The 22,291-nt window shown below is 40.7% G+C and overlaps 1 protein-coding gene across 3 annotated transcripts in view; it reads right to left on the bottom strand.

Moving 5' to 3' along the window:
* The window catches only part of Tpd52l1 (TPD52 like 1), a 101,141-nt gene that overhangs the window by 4,853 nt on the left and 73,997 nt on the right, over nt 1-22,291 (bottom strand). The window contains exons 4-7 of one of the 3 annotated variants that reach the window (XM_005363650.3): nt 9,628-9,729; nt 5,976-5,990; nt 3,955-3,993; nt 1,098-1,158 (exon numbers count right to left, since the gene is read on the bottom strand). In XM_005363650.3, the coding sequence (XP_005363707.1) occupies nt 1,098-1,158; nt 3,955-3,993; nt 5,976-5,990; nt 9,628-9,729 (217 nt within the window). The remainder of the gene's footprint in view (nt 1-1,097; nt 1,159-3,954; nt 3,994-5,975; nt 5,991-9,627; nt 9,730-22,291) is intronic. The other 2 variants (XM_013352399.2, XM_026787319.1) reach the window with 2 other exon arrangements.

Below are 22,291 nucleotides of genomic sequence, written 5' to 3'. Positions count from 1 at the left end.
AGTTGGCAAGGAGTAAGAAGTCCATAGAGACATAGTAAACACTGAATGGCGATTTCATTCTGGAGCCTTCAAAACCTGACCACAGGCCTTGAAAGTAACCTTGTGAAAGACCCTGCTTTAGGGAGAGATCCTTCAGGTTCAAACCATAGAAAGCACCAGAGGCCTGTTTCAGGCTAACTTACACTGTGGCAGATACTACCATGGAGTACGTGTGAGACTGAGGTCTGGAGGCAGCTGCATTATTACCATTTCCATCTATAGATCTTAGTAATAGTAAATATAGGAATAGGCTGCATACATGATAGTAATTATACCAAGAGATAAGGACATTATTATTTATGTGGCATCTTCCAAAAATAATTTATTTTCAATGAATTTTCCTATTTTACTTGTATGTCTTTAAAACCCAGACTAGTTCTGATTTTGACATTTTTCTCCCTCTCTGTAGACTAACATCTGTAATTAGACAATTAGTAAATCTTTAACACCTACCATGGAATGGGCATCATTTTGGTGATTTCCCAGAGATCAAATGCATTACTAGAAAACAACGCATTCTGTAACATTGTTTAATTTTCCCACTGTGATGGCCATACTGGGTTGTGTCAGGGTATAAACTTAGTGAATAAGTCTGGGAGGCTGAAAGTAGTACATAGCATCATGAAACATGGCAAGCAATTTGATTTTGCTAATTAATGTCCAAACCAGAAGACCTGTGAGCTATTATAGAAACTTCATTCAATTTCTATCCATAATCCTCTTACATACAATCCTTTTGCAATCCATAATCCTCTTACAATCCTCTTTTGGGGAGGAGACCGTTATGAAATTAAGAGATGAATGGAAAGTCAATTCACTTTCATGAACAACTTATGCCTGTGTGATTTATAACTAAGGCTAATGGTGCAGAAATACTCTTCAGTGCTGATTCTATCCATAGGTTTCTATGGGAGGAAAGGCCTGTCTTCATGCATGGCTACCTTCTTAGCCTGGTAGAATGATGACAGCCCTACCTTGCCTTCGGCACTAATGGTGGTTAATAACTAAGCTGTCCTCATGAAATGGACCCAATCACACACAATTCACTTCATCTGTACCTTGAGGCTTGTGACAGTTGTCTCAACCCTCTCCTCAAATGATTTGAAAGTAGGAGAATTCCTAAAATAAAGAAAGAGAGGTCAGCTCCAAAGACCTTGTGTCTTAGCAACCATGTTGTTCGGTTTTCAGTTCTTGTTTGTAAACTAGCGCTTCTGCACCAGTCCTGGCTGGCAGCTTGCCACCGATACCAACCCTGTTTTAAAACACGTTTTATTTCTGCTCAGGTAGGTCCAGACACAGAGACACAGAATATGTCTAAGGAAAATGGTCAGCACATGACAGCGATCCAGCTACACTAATTCCATAGTCCTCCATTACTTGTTTTCACTGAGTCGGTGGACTGATGGCTAATTTAACATTTTGTTCATTGTTTTCTATCACAACAGCTTCCTTCCTCAGTTTCTCTGTTTGTTTGTAGTTCCTCAGTTTCTCTGTTTGTAGTGGGAGATCCATTTAAAGGTCACGCATGAGTATTCCTATTTGGAAATTTAAGGTTATGTATTTCAGCACATTGGAGACAAAACAGACAAGAAATAGCTCAAGGAGAAAAAAGAATTCCTGATTTTTATCTTTCTGTGCCTTAAAAAAAATAATGACGTTGACAAGTTCCGGAAAGTGGTAATTCTGGAAGTTGATGTTCTCATTATTTTACACAGGCTGCCCCCATTGACTTCTTAATGTTTCTTTGTTAGCTATATGTGTTAGTTTTCCACCTTTTTAGGAGGTGGAGCCTTCTTACCTCACTGGTGCTTTATTAATGACTCAAGCATTGTATTGTATTATCTGTCTACCAACCTTTAAGTCATTTGGTGCTTTCTTTGTTGGATTTGACCACAATTGATATTACTGCATTACAAATGATATGAATAAATTGAATTAAAGAAATAGAAGCTAAACTGAAAGATGTATCTTAAATCTGGCATGTCACATTTCAGCAACAATTGCCATTGTTTTCAAGTCAAATATTTCAATTAAGTTTTACCATAGTTGATAAACTACTTATTCTTCTTGAGTACAGAGGACAATAAAATAAGAGGAATGGCCTTCATCAGGGAGTATGGCTATAAAATGTGGGTTTGGTTGTATGGTGCGGGATGGCCATGGTTCTAGGCAACTAATTTGTAAAATGTATTCTCCAGGTCTTTCCCTTTGTTGAGTATTGTTCCTGAGACTCTGACAGTCCCTGTGGCTAGAACTGTACTCTATTTACACTGCAGGACACAGCTTTAGCCTTGCACGTGAACCAACCATTAGTCAAGTCCCTATGAGTAAGCCTTCGTAATACCTCTGTGTCTGGGTGAAATTACATTTGTATGACTCAAATTTATACACCGTGGCACTTAATTTTCTCTTCAGGCTTTATTTGGCTGAGCCTGCCCACATGAAATTTATCAGTTATGTAGACATACAATGGGTAGTCAGGTAAGATGGATGGTTTGTAGATATATGTTAGATTGATAAGCTTAATTTCCTTTCAAAGTTCACTTCAGGAAGTTGATGAGATTGTCTTTAACCTACAGACCACAAAATGGATTTCTGGTTCACAGACTGAAATTTTACTCATTTTGTCCAAGTCTTCTTTGGACACCCAGATTTAAACTTGGTCAGTCAAGGTGCTAAAAGTCTTGGGTTGCACTACTCAGTCTGGGTTTCTTATGAGGATTGGTAACAATTCCTCTGAAGATGGACAAAGCAATCTTATTTCTACCAAATACAGAAAACCAAACATTGTGCTTAAATTTCCCAACCAACTAACTGAGCAAATATCCCCAGTGTAGAAGAGACTTCGTCAGACAGAAAAGAATAAACATACCTCTAATTAAATTACACTAGAATGCATGCTGGAGAGCAGGGAGAACTGTTTAATCAAATTTAATTACATCATGTACAACTATAAACTTTTGGTACTGCAAATGACCCTAGGAGGAATTTGGTTCCAGTAATCTCATACTATTTAAAGTAACTGAGTTCTCTCTGCAATTACTCTAAATCATAATGTATACCAGGAAGCAGAAGAGAGCCATAGCTCTGACTGAAGTGTGGGAAGGTCCCAGAGGTTCCATGTGCTCCTTTTCCCACACTGACAGGAGCCCAGGCTGCTGGAGCACCCCAGGAGCACCATGGGAAGAGCAGCAAATCTGCTTCCAGCCTGTTATTTTCAACACCGCGCAACTGATATCAACAAAATGGCTGTGGCTGGAACATTGACCTTTGGCAGAACTGTGCTGCAAGCGGCCTGCCTCTTCTCACTTCCATTACAAACATCCATACCTCCAGGGATTTCTTTTAAATCATACTGTATCAGTAAGTCATGTAACCTTGAATGTGGATGTTTTTGTCACCAGGAATCCATCCAGGATTGTAGTGGTCTGTCATTGTTAAACTTTCAACAGACAACTCATCTCAAAATCTTAATGATATCTTCTCTCTTTTTTTTCTCCCATTCTCTTTTTTCCCCTCCCAGGTCTGCATTTAATTATGCAAAGGTGTTTAGAATGTTCCAGGTCTTATGTTAGTGCTTCAAATACATTGCTTCACTTTGGCCTTATAGATCCATGCAAGGCAGCTCTTAGTTCTTTATAAAATGTAGCAAAGAAATGGAGATTGCGATAGGTGAAGTTCTTATCTCTGATCTCAGGATGGGTTAGATTTAAGGTCTTGTGTCTGTCAAAAACTCAAGCCCACAGCAAGTGGCCACCTTCCCTCCTGAAGACAGTCAGAAAGAAAGCGTGAAGTATAGCATGACTTCAGCTAAATCTTTTCTTATAAAGTGATATGGGGAAGGAACTCATGCAAAATAAGAAATGCTTCCCATACAGTCTACATTAATAGGACGTGAATATTTGTACACATTACCTCATGGCAGGCATACTTATGGAATGGCGAATGGAGTACCTTCAGGACAAAACACATTAAAGGGAGGGGGGAAAAGAAGATAGCACAGTTTAAGTTTGTGGGAAAACTCTGACTTGACAGTTCTAAAACAGCAATTTCAAATATCCGATGTACCCTGCCCACCCAACCAAGATGGCATTTGGTTTTTTTGGACATAAGCAACCACAATCAGCTTCCAAGGGCATACGGAAGAATATGTGAGCCATGTGGAAGCCCCCTGCTCTTTTCAGGGGCCTTGCAGGAAATCTAGAAGGTGTGATATCCCCGAGCCCATCCCTAATCTCCACTTCCTTCTCATACCGGGGGAGAGTGAGAGCTGTACCCAGGAAGGAGGCCAGGCAGCTAGATGCTAATGTTCCTTTGTACGGAAACTGGCCAGACGAATGCAAATGGTTAAGAAAAGGCACCCTAGGCTAACACTGTTCATCCACACACACCAGCTGGAAGAAGAGAGTTCTACGTCCATTCTGGACTAACTGTCAGAAACAACTGGTACAAATACAAACATGCCTGAGAATTTTAGGAGATTGATCCTCTTAATCCTAGAGCAGATGTCTCACCATTCCCCCCTCACTGCCTGGTATTGTCTATTGAGTTTTGTCCAGAACTGGAGTGAGGCAGGTGGGAGGAAGCAAGCTGGGCTCCATTGTCCTGGATTAGGGCTTGCTCTTCTGACACGTTTTAAACATAGATCCTGAGTGACCGGCTACCTAGAAGAGTGTTTTGCAACCTGTGGGGCATGACCCCTACAGTTGAAGCAACCCTTTCACAGGGGTCACCTAAGCCATTGGAAAATACAGATACTTACATTATGATTCATAACAGTAGCAAAATTACTGTTATGAAGCAGCAATGAAGATAATTTTATGGTTGGGGTTCACCGCAATATGAGGAACTGTATTTAAAGGGTCATGAGGAAGATCTGGAAGCTAACAGGTTTTTAAGCAAATCTGTCACACATTCCAGAAAATATCAACTAAAGCCATCAGGAAGGGCAACCTCTTACTGAAATATCAGCAAGGCAAAGTCATTCAGGCAGTAGTTGTAGCCTCCCAGAGACTATATATAGAAGTCGCATTTAAAACATCACTACAGGAAATCTAGTATTGCCAATCTGTTCATCTCATTAAGTACAGTCTGAGGGGGCTGGAGAGGTGGCTCAGAGGTTAAGAGCACTGACTGTTCTTCCAGAGGTCCTGAGTTCAATTCCCAGCAACCACATGGTGGCTCACAACCATCTGTAATGAGATCTGGTACCCTCTACTGGCCTATAGGATATATGTAGGCAGAATACTATATACATAATAAAAAATAAATCTTTAAAAAAAAAACAACTCCAGGCTACAGTTGGCATATACCTTTAAAAAAAATACAATCTGAGGCAGGAGTGGATTAAGTTCATATTAAGATTCCAGAAAAAAAAAAGGCTTAAGTTGAAGTCCCCAGAGGATGTCACTAACTTCTTAACGTAAGTATTTTCCAATAGTTTTCTCCCTGCAACTTCAAAATATGGGAATTGAAGTCAAAGAAATTCAGAGAAAAGTGATAAAAGAGAATCGGTTCTCTGTTTCAAGTTCTGCAAGTTTTCTTTAACAAGCAAAAATTAAAATCAAACTAAAAACAAAAGTCCTATCAATTTCCACTTTTTTTTTTTTTTAACCTCTTCAAATTCTAAGAGCCCTGTAAGTGCTGGAAGAAATTTTCCTGACAGAAGAGATTTAGTTCTAGGAGACTGTTTAGCAAATCAAACTGGTGGGAAAGATTCACAAGTGAGATGAATGTGTGGTTAAATGAACTCCAATGGATTAGTTCGCTGTGCAACTGGCATCTTCCTTGTTCTGCGCATGCTCCAGAAAATGGTCTTGTTTTTCTTGTTGTGATACAGTGTGAAAGGAGATGAGAGACATGGGTAGAAGGGAAGAGCATGCAAAAGGCAGCTGCAGACCTCACACAGCCTCACAGACTCAACATCATGTGCTTACCCAATAGAGTGAGACCTAAAGCCCGGCAGCATGGGAGAAAAGATCAGGGTTGAGTTAGCACAGAATGCACAGACATGACCCCCCTGGGACTTATGTGCCTTTGCAAGAAACATCTATAAGTAGTTCAAGAGAAAGGTCTAGGTAACTTCATTCGCTGTTTTTTAGAGTACACAGTCTGTCTTCCCTGTGCAAGCTGAGGGGGAAAGTGTTCCAGGACCCCCATGGATATGGAAATCCCAGGATGCTTAAGTCCTTGCATAGAATGCCTTGTTGTTTGCATTACTTGTATTCTAGCCTTACTACTTGGATACCTAACACAGGGTGAAAATCATATGACATTTGTTATGCCTTGTTACTTAGAGAATCTTAGCACAAAAATCTGCTCCTGTTCAATAAAGGTGAATTAAAAAAAATATTTTCAACCTGTGGACTTAGGAGCATAAACAATGGCTGATAGTACCGATTTCTAAATGTGCCTTAAAGATTTTTGTCCGCCACTCTAAAAAATGTTTGCATCTAGTTGTGTTTCCCACAGCGATAAATTGATGGCAAGCCTCCATTATATGCTTCCTCCCAACATTTTGGTCCCCAGTGAATCACCGTCTGAACAAATTCACTGGGAAATTCTGAGAGGATGCCAATATGTTATTATAAAATCCATCACAACAGTTTAGACTTCCTCAGAGTTCATCCATGGGTGTGACTTTAACACACAGGTGAGGCAAGCGCTATTAACGCTATTCACAGATGGAGACAAAGACTGAACATGGTTATAGATTTGGTCCTGGAACACACAGAAAGAATTTTATAGTATAATGAATAGTATAGGACAATAGCACACTTTAAACCAAAGGAAAGTTTAAGGCAAAATACCTGTGCTAAAATTTTAACATTTCCTGCTAACATTTTATAAATTGACATATCAGTTTGAACATAATGTAAAAAGTTTAAAATAACATATACTTAATACTCATTTTAGTAAAAATTTTTTAAAAATAAAAACCTTTGTAATACTTGATTAAAAAAACTAGATATACATCTCTGACTTTTTCCAACTTAATAAAATTGTTCAGAATTGAATTTGAATCTCTAGAAATGTGTATTTCATTTTCCAGAATTTTTATCCACCGTTTGTCTGAAGCAATGAGGCTCAAATCTCAGATCTCATGAATGCTACTCAGTTGCTTTACTACTCACATAAATCTAGCATAGCAACATCAGTCCCTTCACAATGAAAACTACAACTCTTTCTGTTAAGTTGTAATCAGTGAACAGCCTGGAATTCCTGGAAAGTGAGTTATGCACTGCACTAAAACAAAGCACTTTAAAACAAGAGTAAGGGCCATTGACAGGAGGGTATAACACTTACCACAATTTGGACAGAAGTATACCAAAACACTACCTATTCACTATAGCCTTTGTTCTTCACTAGAGAAACACAAGAAGCCTTTATAAGACCCAATGGGTCCCCATCACAGATGCATGCTGCTTTCCTTCAGGTAAAAACCACCTTGAGTTGGCCGCATAATAAAGGGTAAACATAGCACATTCATAGCTCTATAACACTCCAATGGCATTGCTACTTGGTTTTCCCTTGCTTCTTCTGTGACTGGATGGAACCCCCTTGTGTATGCAAAGTAAATCATCTGTTACTGAGTTACGGCCTTATCACCATTTCCCTCTCATCTACAAGGTAAAGACCATCCAGGTAAGGGTGAGATCACTTTCATCCTGACGCAATCACTTTCCCAGATTCTGAGCACACTCTTGAAGAGGTTCAATCAAGGAAAGCACACTTTTTTTTAGAATGCTTCAGAGATGTTTTTATAGACTCATGAAGATGGAGGAAGGATATTTGGCGGTATTGTACAAGGTCAAATGTTCAAGAGAAAGTTGTCAACTGCCTATGTAGAGGAGAAACTTTATAAACATGTCAAAATATATTTTCTTATATATAATGGGCAGAAGGGTCTTTCTTGTGTAAGGGATTATTTGTTCAGATAAATGGTTTGATGCTACTGACATGACTGTGAACCTTACCTATAATAAGATAGCAGTAACTAATAATACAAAATCACACGCTGTCTCTGAAGGCTTTGAGTGTCCTTTGATAATGTGGTACTAATAAAGAAGAGGATAAAGCAATACAGAGCATTTATGTGCATATCAAATTAATTCTATATGCACGAATGCCTAGTAAAAATGGTTCATGAATACGAGAAATAATCCAACAGCTTTTGATGTAAGAAACTAAATAGAAAGATATGAATATTTACAACTAGGTATCAAAGCTTTGGACAAATAAGTTTCAGAAATCTATGACATAAATGTCCACATAGTTTTTGAAAAGGAGAAACTTAAAACTTGCCAACTTAAAAAAAAAATCTTGGGGCTGGAGAGACGGCTCAGTGGTTAAGAGCACTGGTTGCTCTCCCAGAGGTCCTGAGTTCAATTCCCAACAACCAAGTAGTGGCTCACAAGCATCTGTAATGAGATCTGGCACCCTCCTCTGGCGTGCAAACATACATGGAGGCAGAATGTTGTATACATAATAAATAAATAAATCTTTAAAAAATTACCTTGGTTTCTATGAGAAAAATAAAATTGATTTCTAAAGAAAAATCTCCTAAACCACATCAACCAAATTCAAAATAAATTGACAGGTATTTAAACAATGCAAATATGACAGCAATAACTGTGGGGGGAAAAATCCCATACAGCACCATTTTCCCTGTTTCTGCATGAACGATGTTAGGTTTAATTCAAAGTCTATCTCCATGTTGTCCCTAGTCTCTGCAAACTACTGACAACCATAATGTTGGAGGTACTTAAAAGTTTTACTGCTGCTGTATACTGTACGATAATTCAGTTATTGAAAATGAAGATATATAAATTGTTAATATTTGTCAATATACTGGTAAGGTAAACAAAGAAAACTACCAGAAATATAAGTCAAATAGTATCATTTTAAAATATAAAATATACCAGATGGTTGGATACAAAAATGTAACATAGAATAATTTATCAGAGCAGATTCCACTGAATATTTTCCAATATCGTTTAAATTAAGATATGTGATGCTTAATATTCATTGTCAACTGGTTAGATTTATAATCACTATGGAAACATGTCTCTGCATGTGTCTGTAATGTTGTTTCCAGAAGGGCTTATCTGAAGAGGGAAAACTCACTAACCCATGGGTTGGGGTCCAGACCTAAAAGAAGAGGGCCAGCATTCTCCTCTCTCCTTCCTGACTAGTGGTACAAGGTGACCAGTTGCCTCAAACACCTGTTGCCATGACTTCCTGGACAGGATGGCTATACCCTCAAATTATGGAACAAAATGCATCTTTCCTGAAGTTGCTTTTGTCAGAGCAAAGAGACAAGCTAGCTAATAAAACCAGTTGGATTCTTTGTATCCTGGACTATTCTGAAACCCCTCCTCTTTCCCTCTAACTTCTGCTTTTATGGGTAGAAAGGGTAAGGCTGGAGGCAGGATTCTAATCCGACCTTCCGACAGAAAATATCACAATATCCAACATGAAAATTTATTTCTGTCACCAGTCAATGTCACTTTTACCCATTAAAGAAAGAAAGAACACCCTACCAATCCACAATGCTCTTGTTGTTCTGTTTTAAATACCCTGACTTACCTCATATCTCCAAACTTCTTGCTGATGGCGGTTCCCACATTACTGAAGGCTGCTGTGGCCTTCTGCCCTGCATGGCTCAAAGTCTCATGTGTTTTCTTGTACCTAGAAATAGAAGAAATCCATGGGATGAGTCAGAACACAGTCCACAAATGGAGTCATTGTAGGGAAATTCTGAGTGCCTGTGAGAGAACTCCAAGAAAACAAGATAAGAGTCATGTGACCTCAGTTTCTTTAAAACACAGAATTGTTCTTGGAATGTGTTTTTGTGTTCTTCCCAGGTGTGGTGGAGAGGAGTGAGTTTACTTCAGCTGGTGCTAGTCTTGTGTCTCTATGAGAAACATGTTTTGGCCCCGTGCAACTTATCCTTGTGATTGACACCCACTCCTGTGATCCATCTTAGCCCTCCGAGTATAAACTGTCTGATGCTCTGAATAAAGTTGGCTGTTGCATAGGGCTTTAGTTTGCCTTATTTTCAGACCCAGCTCCCCCAGGTTCATACTGCCCACTAGAGGGTAGGCGGGGAGTGACAAAGCAGAATAGAAAGAAAAGGAGAATCCAGGGGATGTGAGATGTGAAAGGAGCCCCTCATTCTGGAGTCTGGCTGAGGTTTCCTGCCAGCCCAGAGACAAAAGCTCTATCACCATCAACAGAATTGGTTGTGAAGGTTGCTACATCGAGACATAGGGCCTTTTAGATACTGACATTTCAAACATCAATGTTAAAATAGCAACAAACCATACTTCAGACCTTTGGGTTTAACTTTTCTTCTTTCATAACTGCAAACCTATAAATTTCAAAAATATTTCACACACACAAAAAAAATCCATTAACTTGGATTTGTTTATGTCTCAGAAGAACAGACAGTATGTGGTAAGCCCTGGCTGGTGACCAGTCAGTCACACAGCAAAGGGAAGGGAGGAGGTGGATAAAAGGACCCACTAGAATTTTTTTTCCACAGAGGTCTGAAAACAGCATATCCAAATTATAATTGCACTTTGTACATTTTACATGTGACTTTGTTTTAATTATGGAATATTCTGACCACATGGAACAACAGAGTGCGAAGTGGCTTATACATGATCTAAGATATTAAAATACAACTTGCTTCTAATAGTAAGGCAGTTACCATAGCACAAAATGTAAAAGATTAGGATAAAAATCGCAATCATCATCACAAAGTTTTAGAGCTCTCTGATCACCTAAGGACAAACACTGAGAGTCTTCAGAAAGAACCAGTACTCAACAGAATCCAAAAGCAGTATACTGAACGCTAAATTAACTGGGCTCAATAGCACTTAAAAAAGCAAAGAGTTGGGGCTGCAGAAATGTCCAGGGGGTAGTAAGAGCATATACTGCTCTCGCAGAGGACCCACACCAGGCTACTCACAACCACCTGGGACTCCAGTTCTATTCATATGTGCGCATTCACGTGTATGTGCGTGCACACACACAGGCACACAAATCAAAAATAAAGAAAATTATGAAAATAAGGGTATGTGTTTACAAATAAATGAAGAAAAAAATTTAGAATTCCTTCCCAGTTACATTCTAGGTTGCTGATAGAGTTTTCACAAAGTAGTAATGGAGTCATGAAAGAAGACCTATAAAAAGTACATTCGAAAACAGAATGGGGCACTGTGGAGGTCTGGAAAACACTGCACAATATGCACATAAAACATGTTCACGCACTATGGATTAGGATTCAGAGCTAGCTTTATTCTAAACTCTCCCTACTAATACCGATAACATAATTCCGAATAAACAAACAAACAACAACAACAACTAAATAAATAAATAAATAAATAAAACAGTTTTCCTCTGCAAAATTTTTCCTGCATAATGGCAAGGAAAGGGAACCATCCATTGGATGGGAAACTATTACCACCTTTGACTTTTTCTTTTTTCCTCCATATCCAATCCATCAAGACACCCACCTGATTTTCTTCAGTTTTCCCAGTTAGAACCAGAGCCTGCCAATTCTGCCTCCGTGGTCTCTGCAGCTCTCTACTTTCCCTGGCCTTATCCCTCACCTGAGCTGTAGTAACGATGACCTAACTTATCTTCCTAATTCTGTCTTTCTCTCCCGACAGTGTCTTTTCAACATAACAGCCAAAAGAAACATTCTGCACACACCCTTCACCAAGTCCATATACACTGACCTTCCATGGCAGCTTTACATAACCCGGCCTCTCTGGCCCACACCTCCTCCCTTTGCTTCAGCCACTCAGGCTGCCTCACTCACTGCTTCTGGAAGATGCCAGACTTCATCTTAACCTGGAGGATTCTGTTCCAGTTGCTCAGCTTTGTGACACCATCACATTTGACAAGAAAGGGGTGAGGTTAATGTCAGTGTCTTACTTTGAAGGATTAAAAAGCCTGCTCGATGAGGAAGACTAGAAACCACCTTTCTCCATCCAATAGGGCTAGCCGGAGCTTCCTGGAGCCTTGGCCATGTGAGTGTCAGCATTAAAGAGGTCACAGCAAGGGAGGAAAAGGCAGTCCTAAAGTCTGAGAGTAGACTACCTGGCAGCCACCCAGCACTGACTCAAGGGATCTGGAAGACACTACAAAGGAAAAGGGAAGGGAACGGGGCAACAACTGCGATCTTCACAGGAGGCTGAGTTGGGCTACTAGAAAATTCCTTCTGATGTCAGTCTGGCACCGCTTTGGCAGCGTCTTGCAATTAGCCTGCATATTTACTCCTATTGTAAGCTGGCCTATGTAGTTTAACAGTATGTGTTTGAGAAGGCCATTCAATTTTGAGATAAGACATCTTTGGAACATATGTGTGACATTCTGAACTGGATGACTCAATTTAATCTACCCAGAAATAAGGTCATATTGTAAGCACTCAGTGTTACATTGTGTTAAAGGCACCTCCCACCCCCAAAATAGGAGGTAGGTACATACAGAGATCTGTTGATATTTGTGTTAGTGACACTTACATATCAACAATGAAAGATGCATCTCTATTTCCAGTTTCAAATTCATTGTCACAGTGCAGCCTGATGCATGGTTCAATGCACTATTTAGGATGCCAGGGCTCCTTATTTCTGAGGAATAATTTATAAATCTATTTTGTTTTGTTTTGCTTTTTATTTGTTTTTCGTTTCTCGTGTGTATGTGTGAAGCTGAGAGTTGAATCTGGGGCTTTGAGCCTTTAATGTTAAATCTGAAGGCCATTAGAAACAAGTCCTTTAGATGATACATGGTGAATGGAGCCATGGGAAGGTGCTGTGGCTCCATGGTGACAGAGCTGGTGCATCCCCTCCCCCCATAATGTCTGTCGCTTTGGAGGTGACACTGAGGTGGCTGGATCAGTTTTTTACAGCTCCAGTTTCATGTAGACAAATAATAACACCGTTGCTTAAGGATTTTAAGATGTGGGGGAGACCCTGTCCCAAAGATGAACAAGGCCTGAGGGATCCCAATTAAGGTTGTCCTCTGGCCTCCATAAATATGCACACATGTGCAAAACCAACCATGCATACACACACACACACACACACACACACACAATTCTAAGGGGTGTGTGACACAATTCTAGGTGTGTGTGTGTGTTTCATTTTCCACCTCTTCATTACACATGCTGTTTAAGAACAGTTAGTAGTCATTTTGCATGGTGCTTAGAATCAATAAGCAAGAAAGATCTCAGGGGGTAGGCAGTGAGAGGGAGTTCTATGTGGGAAGTGATTACCAACACCATAGCAACCAAGGGCCTATGAGAAGTAGGTCATTGAACTCAGAGTACTTAGAGGCAAGGAGCACCACTTACAGCACTGCCTACATGAAGGGTACTTCAGAGGTTGTATATTGTCCATACCCTGTCATTATAGCTGGAGTCCTGGTTGATCTTGGTCTTAAACTGAGGGAGCAATCTACTCCCACCTAGATGCTAGGGACTCAAGCCCTGGAAATGGCATTCCTGTCAGGCCACTGGTACTCTTGACTCCCAAACTGTGTTCACATTTTTACTCTTTTTAAAATTAAAATCTAATTTCATGTATTATTATTATTATGGTTTTGTTTTGTTTGTTTTTCAAGATAGGGCTTCTCTGTAGCTTTGGAGCCTGTCCTGGAACTCGCTTCATAGACCAGGCTGGCCTCCAACTCACAGAGATCTTTCTGTTTCTGCCTCCTGAACACTGGGATTAAAGGGTGTGCCACCACTGCCTGGCTCATGTGTTATTATTTTATCTGTGTATAGTGTGCTGTGCGTGCATGCGTGTGTATGAGTGAGTGTGTGTGCACTTATGTGCCACAGTATGCATGTGGAGGTCAGACATCTACTCTCAGAAACTTGATCTTGGTCTTAAAGATACCTTGTTGAGACACGGTCTCTCTTACTGACCCTGTAGTTATGTGTCCTGCAAGCCAACTAGCCCAGAAGATTCCAGGAGATTTTCCTGTCTCTACCTCCCATATGTCTGTTGGAGTCCATATCTCTGTAGGAGTCTATATCTCTGCAGGAGTCCATATCTCTGTAGGAGTACTACAATTACAGATGTGAGTCACCACTTTGGCCTTTTTGTGGGTTCCAGGTATCAAACACAGGTCATTAGGGTTCAGTTAACAGGAAAATAGTCTTTGCTTATTACCAGTTGAGCTTGGTTGAAATATTAAGCACTTAAGAGCCGGGTGAGCTGTTTGGCCAGTACATAAGGTATCGTCTATAGATCTCTTTGGTTTCCTCTCCAAACCAAATAAAAAGGATTCTATTGACTTTTTCCATGAATGCCCTTGGTAATTCACATACAACACAGGATTTACAATTTTAATAGGCAGGTCTAATATTCAAAGAGACAAAGCAGTGCATGGTTTGGACTTAAGCATTTTCTTTTTCTTTTCTTTTCTTTTTTTTTTTTGACTTAAGCATTTTCTACATATAACCAAAAGAAAGGACTAAAACATCAACTGTTTTTAGAAGCTATTTCGCAGCATGAATGCATGTCCTCCAGGAAGAGAGTCAAAAGAGTACATCCCCTTAATGACTGCATTTCAACATCTCATCAAGGAATGCACACAAAACCATTCAGGATCATATTTTCTTCCAAAGGCATCCAAAGTCATATGTCATTAAAATATAAGTCTACCATTTCTGCCTGGAGAAACGAATCCACTTCCTGGTTTGGGTAATACAATAGAATCCAGAAGGTAAAGAGAACTGACTGCATGAGAGATTGGTTGTGCTCAACTTTTAATATTAGGTCTTTAATTGTCACTGATGTTTTGAATGCAGCAGAGCTACAAACCATTCCTCACAAAGAGAGGTAATTATCATTCGGACCATGGTGACCTGAACTCGAGCCTACCAGCAAAGGGCAAATAAGTCACAAACTGAATCTCACTATTCAAGCTCTGTGAAGTCTCTGAAATGCTGCAAGTTAAGCTGTTTTCTTTATGTACAGCTTAGGTATTGAGCTTTTCAAAAAAGATGGAGGAGTTTCCACTCCTTTTTAAAAACTCCTACCCTCTGTGGACCTACCATTTGGTCTGTGGCACAATGCACAGAGGTCTATTAGTGGGAGCACTTCATGGGTTCACAAAGCAGAACCCTGTTAATATATAAACAAACCCACTGGCTCTAAGGCACCCATCTGTACCCTACCTCCTTGAAACCACCCTTCTGCACCCTGCCTTCTTGAAACCTAAAAGAAAATGAAAGAGGTCTCTGTGTGAACAAAATGGCCAAGAACAAGAGCAACAATTCCCCCCCGCCCCCATACACACAGGTGACCCCTTGTCCTGCGTCTGTATTGCTCAACTATTTCTGTAAAGGAGACAATTGGAGTTCATTTTGTAATTATTCTTGTTCATTGGGTCCTATGGCAGTTTGAATCCTACTGCTGAAGAAACTATGCCAAGATCTTTCATTAGCATACCATAGATTTTCTTTTCATTATAAATCAAACTAAATAGGTCATGACTGTCTAATCACTATGCAAAGTATCGCCTCTGGGAATCACACACATTCTCTGAAAGCTGAAATTCTTTTCAGTGCTTTGAGGTCTGATTCTTCCCGCTAACTTGCCACAGCTAATCATTCTCTCATGTTCACATTTTTTATCCGATAAGATACAGAATGTGTGTTAGAATGGGACTCATGGACACTAATACAGTGGGATTTAATTAATTTAGGGGAAAATAAGCTATCAACACTCTTTCCAACATGTGATTAATAAGCCCCATCCCCCACTTTCCCTCAGCAGCCAAGCAAACAGGGTTAGGGAAAGACTTGCTCCTGAAATTATATGGTTGATAATCTTATCTCTCCTCACTCCTAAGGGATTGGCTCTTCTCTACTAAAGAAAGTTCAACTCCATTCCTAAAGGTTAGTAAGACCACAGCCATTGGATGTATTAATCTCCAAGCCCAATCCCACAGCTTTTGATGATATCATGGGCAAATGACTTACACACACACACACACACACACACACACACACACACACACACACACCTCTGCCTTTAACTGTTCTCAGATTGTCCTGTCAGTCTGGCATTTCTTTCTGGAGTAGTTCGGACATGATCAAAACAGGTCACTGAGAGCCAGCTCCACCTCTGTGTCTCAGTCCTCCTGATGACAGCAGAGAGTCCCTGCAAGCCAGTAAAGCACCTGGCACCATACAAGATATACACCACTAAATCACTGTTGCCTATCACGTTGGTACTGACACGGTCTCATTCCCTGTGTACACAGAATCCAGGCTGTCGTAACTGCGGCCCATGAAGTCACAGCCATGCCCTACTGACATTGAAGTATGGACTGAATGGACGCTGTGCTGTTCAAGCATCCGCGTGAGTCACACCCCATCACTTTGCTTCCCTCATCAGCTATCTCCAAATGACTGGGATGTCTTGGTCAGACTGACCTCCAGATCCTCCCCCGGCTTTCCATGACTCTTGCTTACGATAGTCCCATGAATGATTTTCCAATTCCCACTCATACCCCTGCATAATCTATTACATAATCGAATGGAAATAATTCATAAATGTGCATCAGCCCAGGCTATTTCCTCCTTCAAACTTTCCAGTAGCACTAAAGCCCTTGGCATTGAGTTCTCACTTGCCCTAGAGACCTTAGAGGCTGTGTTGTCCACACAGCACACTGCAGGCAGCCTAGACTTTCTTGAAAGAGGACTGTCAAGTTGGAAGTGTAGGCCCCAGCCCCTTGCATCTATCCCAGCCCCCAGGCCTGGTCTGGACTCCAAATTCCATCAGGCCAGGTCCTGACCCCTCCCTGGGGATGGGGTCAGGACCACTCCCCAGGGTATTTAAGTGATCTCCCAAAAGAGAAACACGTGCTTTTCTTTTCTTCCTCCCGGGAGGGTCGCATTTCCGTGGCTTCCCGGTTTCCCATTCGCGGCCACCAGAGAGTGCAGAACTCCTGTTAAACCTGGATATTTCTTAATTTGGCTTGTTTTGATTTGGCTTGATTGGAAATTTTGCATCAGCAGGGAGCTCATGTTAGGAAATATTTCTAACAACGACTTTTGGTTCCCCAAAGCTTCAAAGGAAGTTCATGCCTCAGAGTCTTGGCATCCACTTTTTCTCAGCTTGAAAGCTCTTCTCTAGATCATTTAGCCTTGGATATTTCCAGTCTGTCAGGTATCTGTTAGAATCAGGCTTTAGAACAAGATTGTCCTGCCTGGGACACCATACCAGCAGCCTCAGCCCTCTCTTCCAAGTCTCTAACTGGCAGATCACCCTCTACTGTTATCCTCAGAGCACTTCCTGGTCGGCCCTTCCTGGCAGTTCCTCACCAGTTGATTTCATTATTTGTTTCTTCCTTGTTCCTTTTCCACACTGACAGAAAGGTAGCCCATACAAATCACAATCCCAGAGAACCAAGACAACAATGAGGACCCTAAGAGAGACATACATGGATCTAATCTACATGGGAAGAAGAAAAAGACAAGATCTTCTGAGTAAATTTGGAGCATGGGGACCATGGGAGAGGGCTGAAGGGGAAGGGAAAGGCAGGGAGGTGAGCAGAGAAAAATGTAGAGCTTAAAAAAAATCAATTTTTAAAAATGGTAGAAAAGAAAAAAAAAGAATATGAGACTCTGGGAAACTTAAACCAATAAATGCAAATTTTAACTTCAAAATAAAGCTTGATAGAAATATTCCTCTCTGAACCAGAGTCATGCTTAAGTGGCAAACATATGTAGATGCCATGAAGTTTCTTCAAGGTGTCCATGGAGTATATGAAGCAGCTAGTGTTGATATGAGGTCCATTTGTCTGGCTGTTTGGTGGATAGTTCTTCACTCAAAGAGGCCATGGCACCAGCTAAGGTCTAATAGCTGTCAATTTGAGGACAAATGTTCCTCCCCAGTACCCTAACTTTGTAAAGGAAACAAACATGAAAGGAGTGCTTGCAATGATGAAGACTTATATTAGCATCAAAAGAAAGAAAGAAAGAAAGAAAGAAAGAAAGAAAGAAAGAAAGAAAGAAAGAAAGAAAGGTAGGCACTTGTCAATCCTATTATCCTGAGGTCTAGAGTAGCCTGGAGGTAGTAAGTACCTAACTGTAGATATTCATTAGCACTTGTTGGAATAAACAACTGGGTAGGACCCTTTAATGGCTTTCTGATCCCTGAAGAAGAAAGATAACTTTCTGCCTCTCCTCCTAAAACTAAAAACACTAACTGGATGGGCTTCCTAAGAGTAGAGCCTTTTCTCCTGCAGTGCCATCACTGGCTGTCACCCTCAAGAGGCACCACCTGTCTCTCTTGGAATGATTACATTCTGGGGACTCCTGGGAAACCCTGCTCTACCCAAGCCCTGGAGTGGCCACATCTCCACACAAAGCTCCTATCCTGTTTCACACTCCCACGGTGCCCCGTATTTATCATTCCTGAACAAACCAAACAAAACTCTTATCTTTCTAATTCTATAACCCCAGGGACTAAATCTGTGCTGTTCATCCAAGAAGTTTTCCAGCCAGTAGACTGCTTGGCTACACCAATTTGCTTTTCAGACACGAAAACACAGAGACTACTCATTCTTCCCCGCATGAATAGCCTGAAGACTTCCTGGAACCTGCCTGCTGCAAGTCCACATTCCAGGATGCACGCCTCTCTCCTCTTCCTGCCCCCATCCCCCCATCCCAGCTTGGCACACTGGACACACCCTGCACAGCTATTCCTTCCTCTCCTTTCTCCCCACCTTCAGCCACTAAACTACTGTGCTCACATTTGGTTATCTAACTCCTGAAGTTATTAGGGAGGTCAGATGAAGCAATTCTTCTTCTTCCTATACCCCAGAGCGAAGTTTAAATTAGTATGACTCGAAAGCCAGAGACCTAAATTCAGTACAGAGGGAACTAGATGGTGTTCAGCCACACACTGTCAGAAAAATTCATTGGTATTTGTCATTAAAGGGCAAAGACATAAACCTAGACCATTGATAGGTAAACATATTTAATCTAGTGCCTAATACCCCACCGTCCTTTCCTGGAGGTTGTTCCTATGGTGGTGTTGCAGTACTATTTTAAGTTGATGCACACAGGTATGTGATTTATAACCTTTTCGCAGCTATCATTCTCAGAGGAGGGAAGGTTGGCTAGCAAGCCCCTGGAGAAAAACTTCAAAGACCCCGGAATCTAGGATGCATCCTAGCTAGATGAAGCTTTGGACATGTGCACATCGCAACTGGGAGGACACATGGACCACACCGCAGGTGAAGAGAAACAACTGTTCACATTGGAAACAAAGGCAGCTACTCTGGGGAGCTTCAGGCTCCTTTCAGATCCAGCTCCTCATACAAAGGGCATCTTCCAGAGCACCGAAAGTTCTTAGACATCAGTGCTTAAGAACTAGCAGGTGAAATTAGCATCTCACAAAAATGGAAATAATTGCTGTCAATCATTGGTGGTACTTCTTACTGCCAGGTACTAAGCTCAGGGGCAGAAAACTGCAAAGAGAAAAACTGATTTCCACATAGGTACTAGACGAACTTGGAGACAGTATTTCCACATGCTAATGAATAAAGCGGGAAAGAAATGCATAACTGAATGTCAAAAGAATTCTTGAAGACTGACCTTGGGACTAAAGTTAAGGCTTGGGATAGGAAGCCCTTCTGATTTCCCATCAGCCACTAGTACTCCACACACAAAAAGAAGAAAAAAATCTTATATGTAAAACCTTTTCCATATAAGAGCAGCTAACAAGGAAAATGTTTAAATCATCAAAAAGAGCCGAGGAGATGGCGCAGCTGAGGAAGCACCTGCTGCAGACGCATGAGGACTTGGGTTTGTATCCCTAAGAACCTACCAACAAATTGAGCACTACAGCATGTGCCTGTAATCCCACTGCTGGATAGATCCCGAGAGTTCACCGACAATAGGAATTGATAAGCTCCAAGTACAGTAAAATGATTTTGACCTTGGCTCAATAGATAATATGGAAGGTGATCCAGCATCTGCAGAACCTTTGTGGCTTATAGCTGCAAGGCTTGACACAGACCTTACAGGGCAGATCACACGAGGGGCTAGAATTCTCCCTCGACAAGCAGGGTCTGGGCCTATGTGAGTGCACCATGGTGCTCATTCATTCATTCATTCATTCGTTCATTCATGTCTCTCAGTTTGAAAAGACTGGCCAAGGAGAACTAACACAAAGCCATGGGGAAACTCAATAAGCAGTGTTAAACAGTGAAAAACTTTCCTCCGTTGAGTGTTCAGAACATGGTTACCCTCAACAGGGGTAGAGTGAGGGTGTCGGTGTCTGGCTCCATACCAAAGTTCAACCCTCTCTATTAATATTTCCTCCATTTCCGTCATCTCTCTTACAACAGTCCTGATTCTGGGACTCTAAAACAATTCATTGTGCCACCTTTCAAATTTTGGAAAAACAGCGTCGGCAAGTGTCATCAGGAGACAAGTTTGTAGACTCTGTGTTGTCCCCTAAGGATTTGTGAGCAGTTTTAGGCATGTGCTCTAGCGCTTTACCCTATGCCCAGCTGTTTGTCATCACTTTTGTGTCTGGCTCTGATGAACGACACTTATCTTGAACAGAAAAGAAAACTGGCAATGATGAACTAACTCTGTCAGAGGCCTACACATCCCTTGTTCCAGGAAACAGCTAACTTCGAAACACAGTCCTGCCCTGATGCCAGCCAAAGATGCCTGAAGGCCAGCAATCTTTCTTCACATGGGCTATCTAACGCTGGTCGGATGTGAGGGTTGCCAGAGGGACGAGCAGGCAACTCTAACTTTACTACTGTCTCATCCCAATGCCAAGTCTCCTGGCCTTTCCATCCCATGATAACTGATAGTCACCAAGGTAACAGGATCAGAAAAAGACACAACAAGAGTGAAAAGAAGAAGCACTCAACTTTCCGGGAAGCCTCTGCTCATTCCCAGGAGACATGAGATAGAGGTACCAACTCATTCCAGTCAGAATGGCTAGCTTCAATAAATAAATCTGACAGAAAATGTTTAAAAAAAGATGTGGAGAGATAGGAATCTAATCCACTCTTGGTGGGGTACAAATTAATATAGGCATTGTGGAAATCAGTTTTGAGATTTCCCAAATATTAAAAATAGAACCATCATATGACCCAATTATTTCATTCCTGGGACTATCCCGAGAATCCTATAACCTATCACAGAGATATATGCTATCCCATGTTTATCACTACTTCTTTTCCTATAGCAAAGAGTTGTGACTCAACAGATAAATGGATAATGAAAATCCACTATGTATATACATGTATATATGCATACACACATATGCATGAATATATGCATATATACAAGTATACATATACTTTACATGTATGTGCATATAATATAGTATATAGATAGTCTATTTTCAAAGATAGACAAATAGATTTACATTAGATATAGATATAGTGGAATACTATTTAGCTCAAACGTAAATATAGTCACACAATTTGCAGGAAAATGGATGAATTTAGAATATATAATATTAAGTGAGGTCACATAATCTCTGAAATAAATATTCATATTCTCCCTCATATGTACAATTTATGCTAAGCCAAATGTCTGTGTGGGCATACCATGTAGAAATGAAACAAGAAAGGCTAATGTTAGGGCATAAGAAAGGACAGGATGTGGGTAACGGACAAGAAGCATCAAAAGAAAGAAAGAAAGAAAAAATGAAACAAGAAAGGCTAATGTTAGGGCATAAGAAAGGACAGGATGTGGGTAACGGACAAGAGTTATGAAAGAGAATGTAAAGTCACTTGTTTTTCTAGTTCTCACTCTGTCGTGGAATTTTTGTTTTTCGTGGTGGATAGATGTATAAAAATATATTTGGTAGTGAAAGTATAAATCCATTGTGCATAGCTGCTTTTATAAATGACTATTCTAACTGCACAGAAGTACACTGAGGTACATAGACTTTGGGTCTGGTTCACTTTGGAGTGGTTTTCCTCTGCAAAATTCTTACAACAAAGTTGATAAATGAAACAAAGATCAGTCTAAATGGAATTAGAGTTTGATTGTTTGATGTTTGGTGTCTCACAGGCTGGCATCTAACTTAGTACGTAACTGAGGATGACCTTCAATTTCTTTTTTTTTTAATTTATTTATTTATTAAGGATTTCTGCCTCCTCCCCACCACCGCCTCCCATTTCCCTCCCCCTCCCCCGATCAAGTCCCTCTCCCTCATCAGCTTGAAGAGCAATCAGGGTTCCC

The sequence above is a fragment of the Microtus ochrogaster genome, linkage group LG9, assembly GCF_000317375.1.
Source record: "Microtus ochrogaster isolate Prairie Vole_2 linkage group LG9, MicOch1.0, whole genome shotgun sequence".
NCBI classification, from domain to species: domain Eukaryota; kingdom Metazoa; phylum Chordata; class Mammalia; order Rodentia; family Cricetidae; genus Microtus; species Microtus ochrogaster.
Note: the sequence above shows the minus strand (reverse complement) of the source record. Positions and strands in the feature narration are given on the sequence as shown.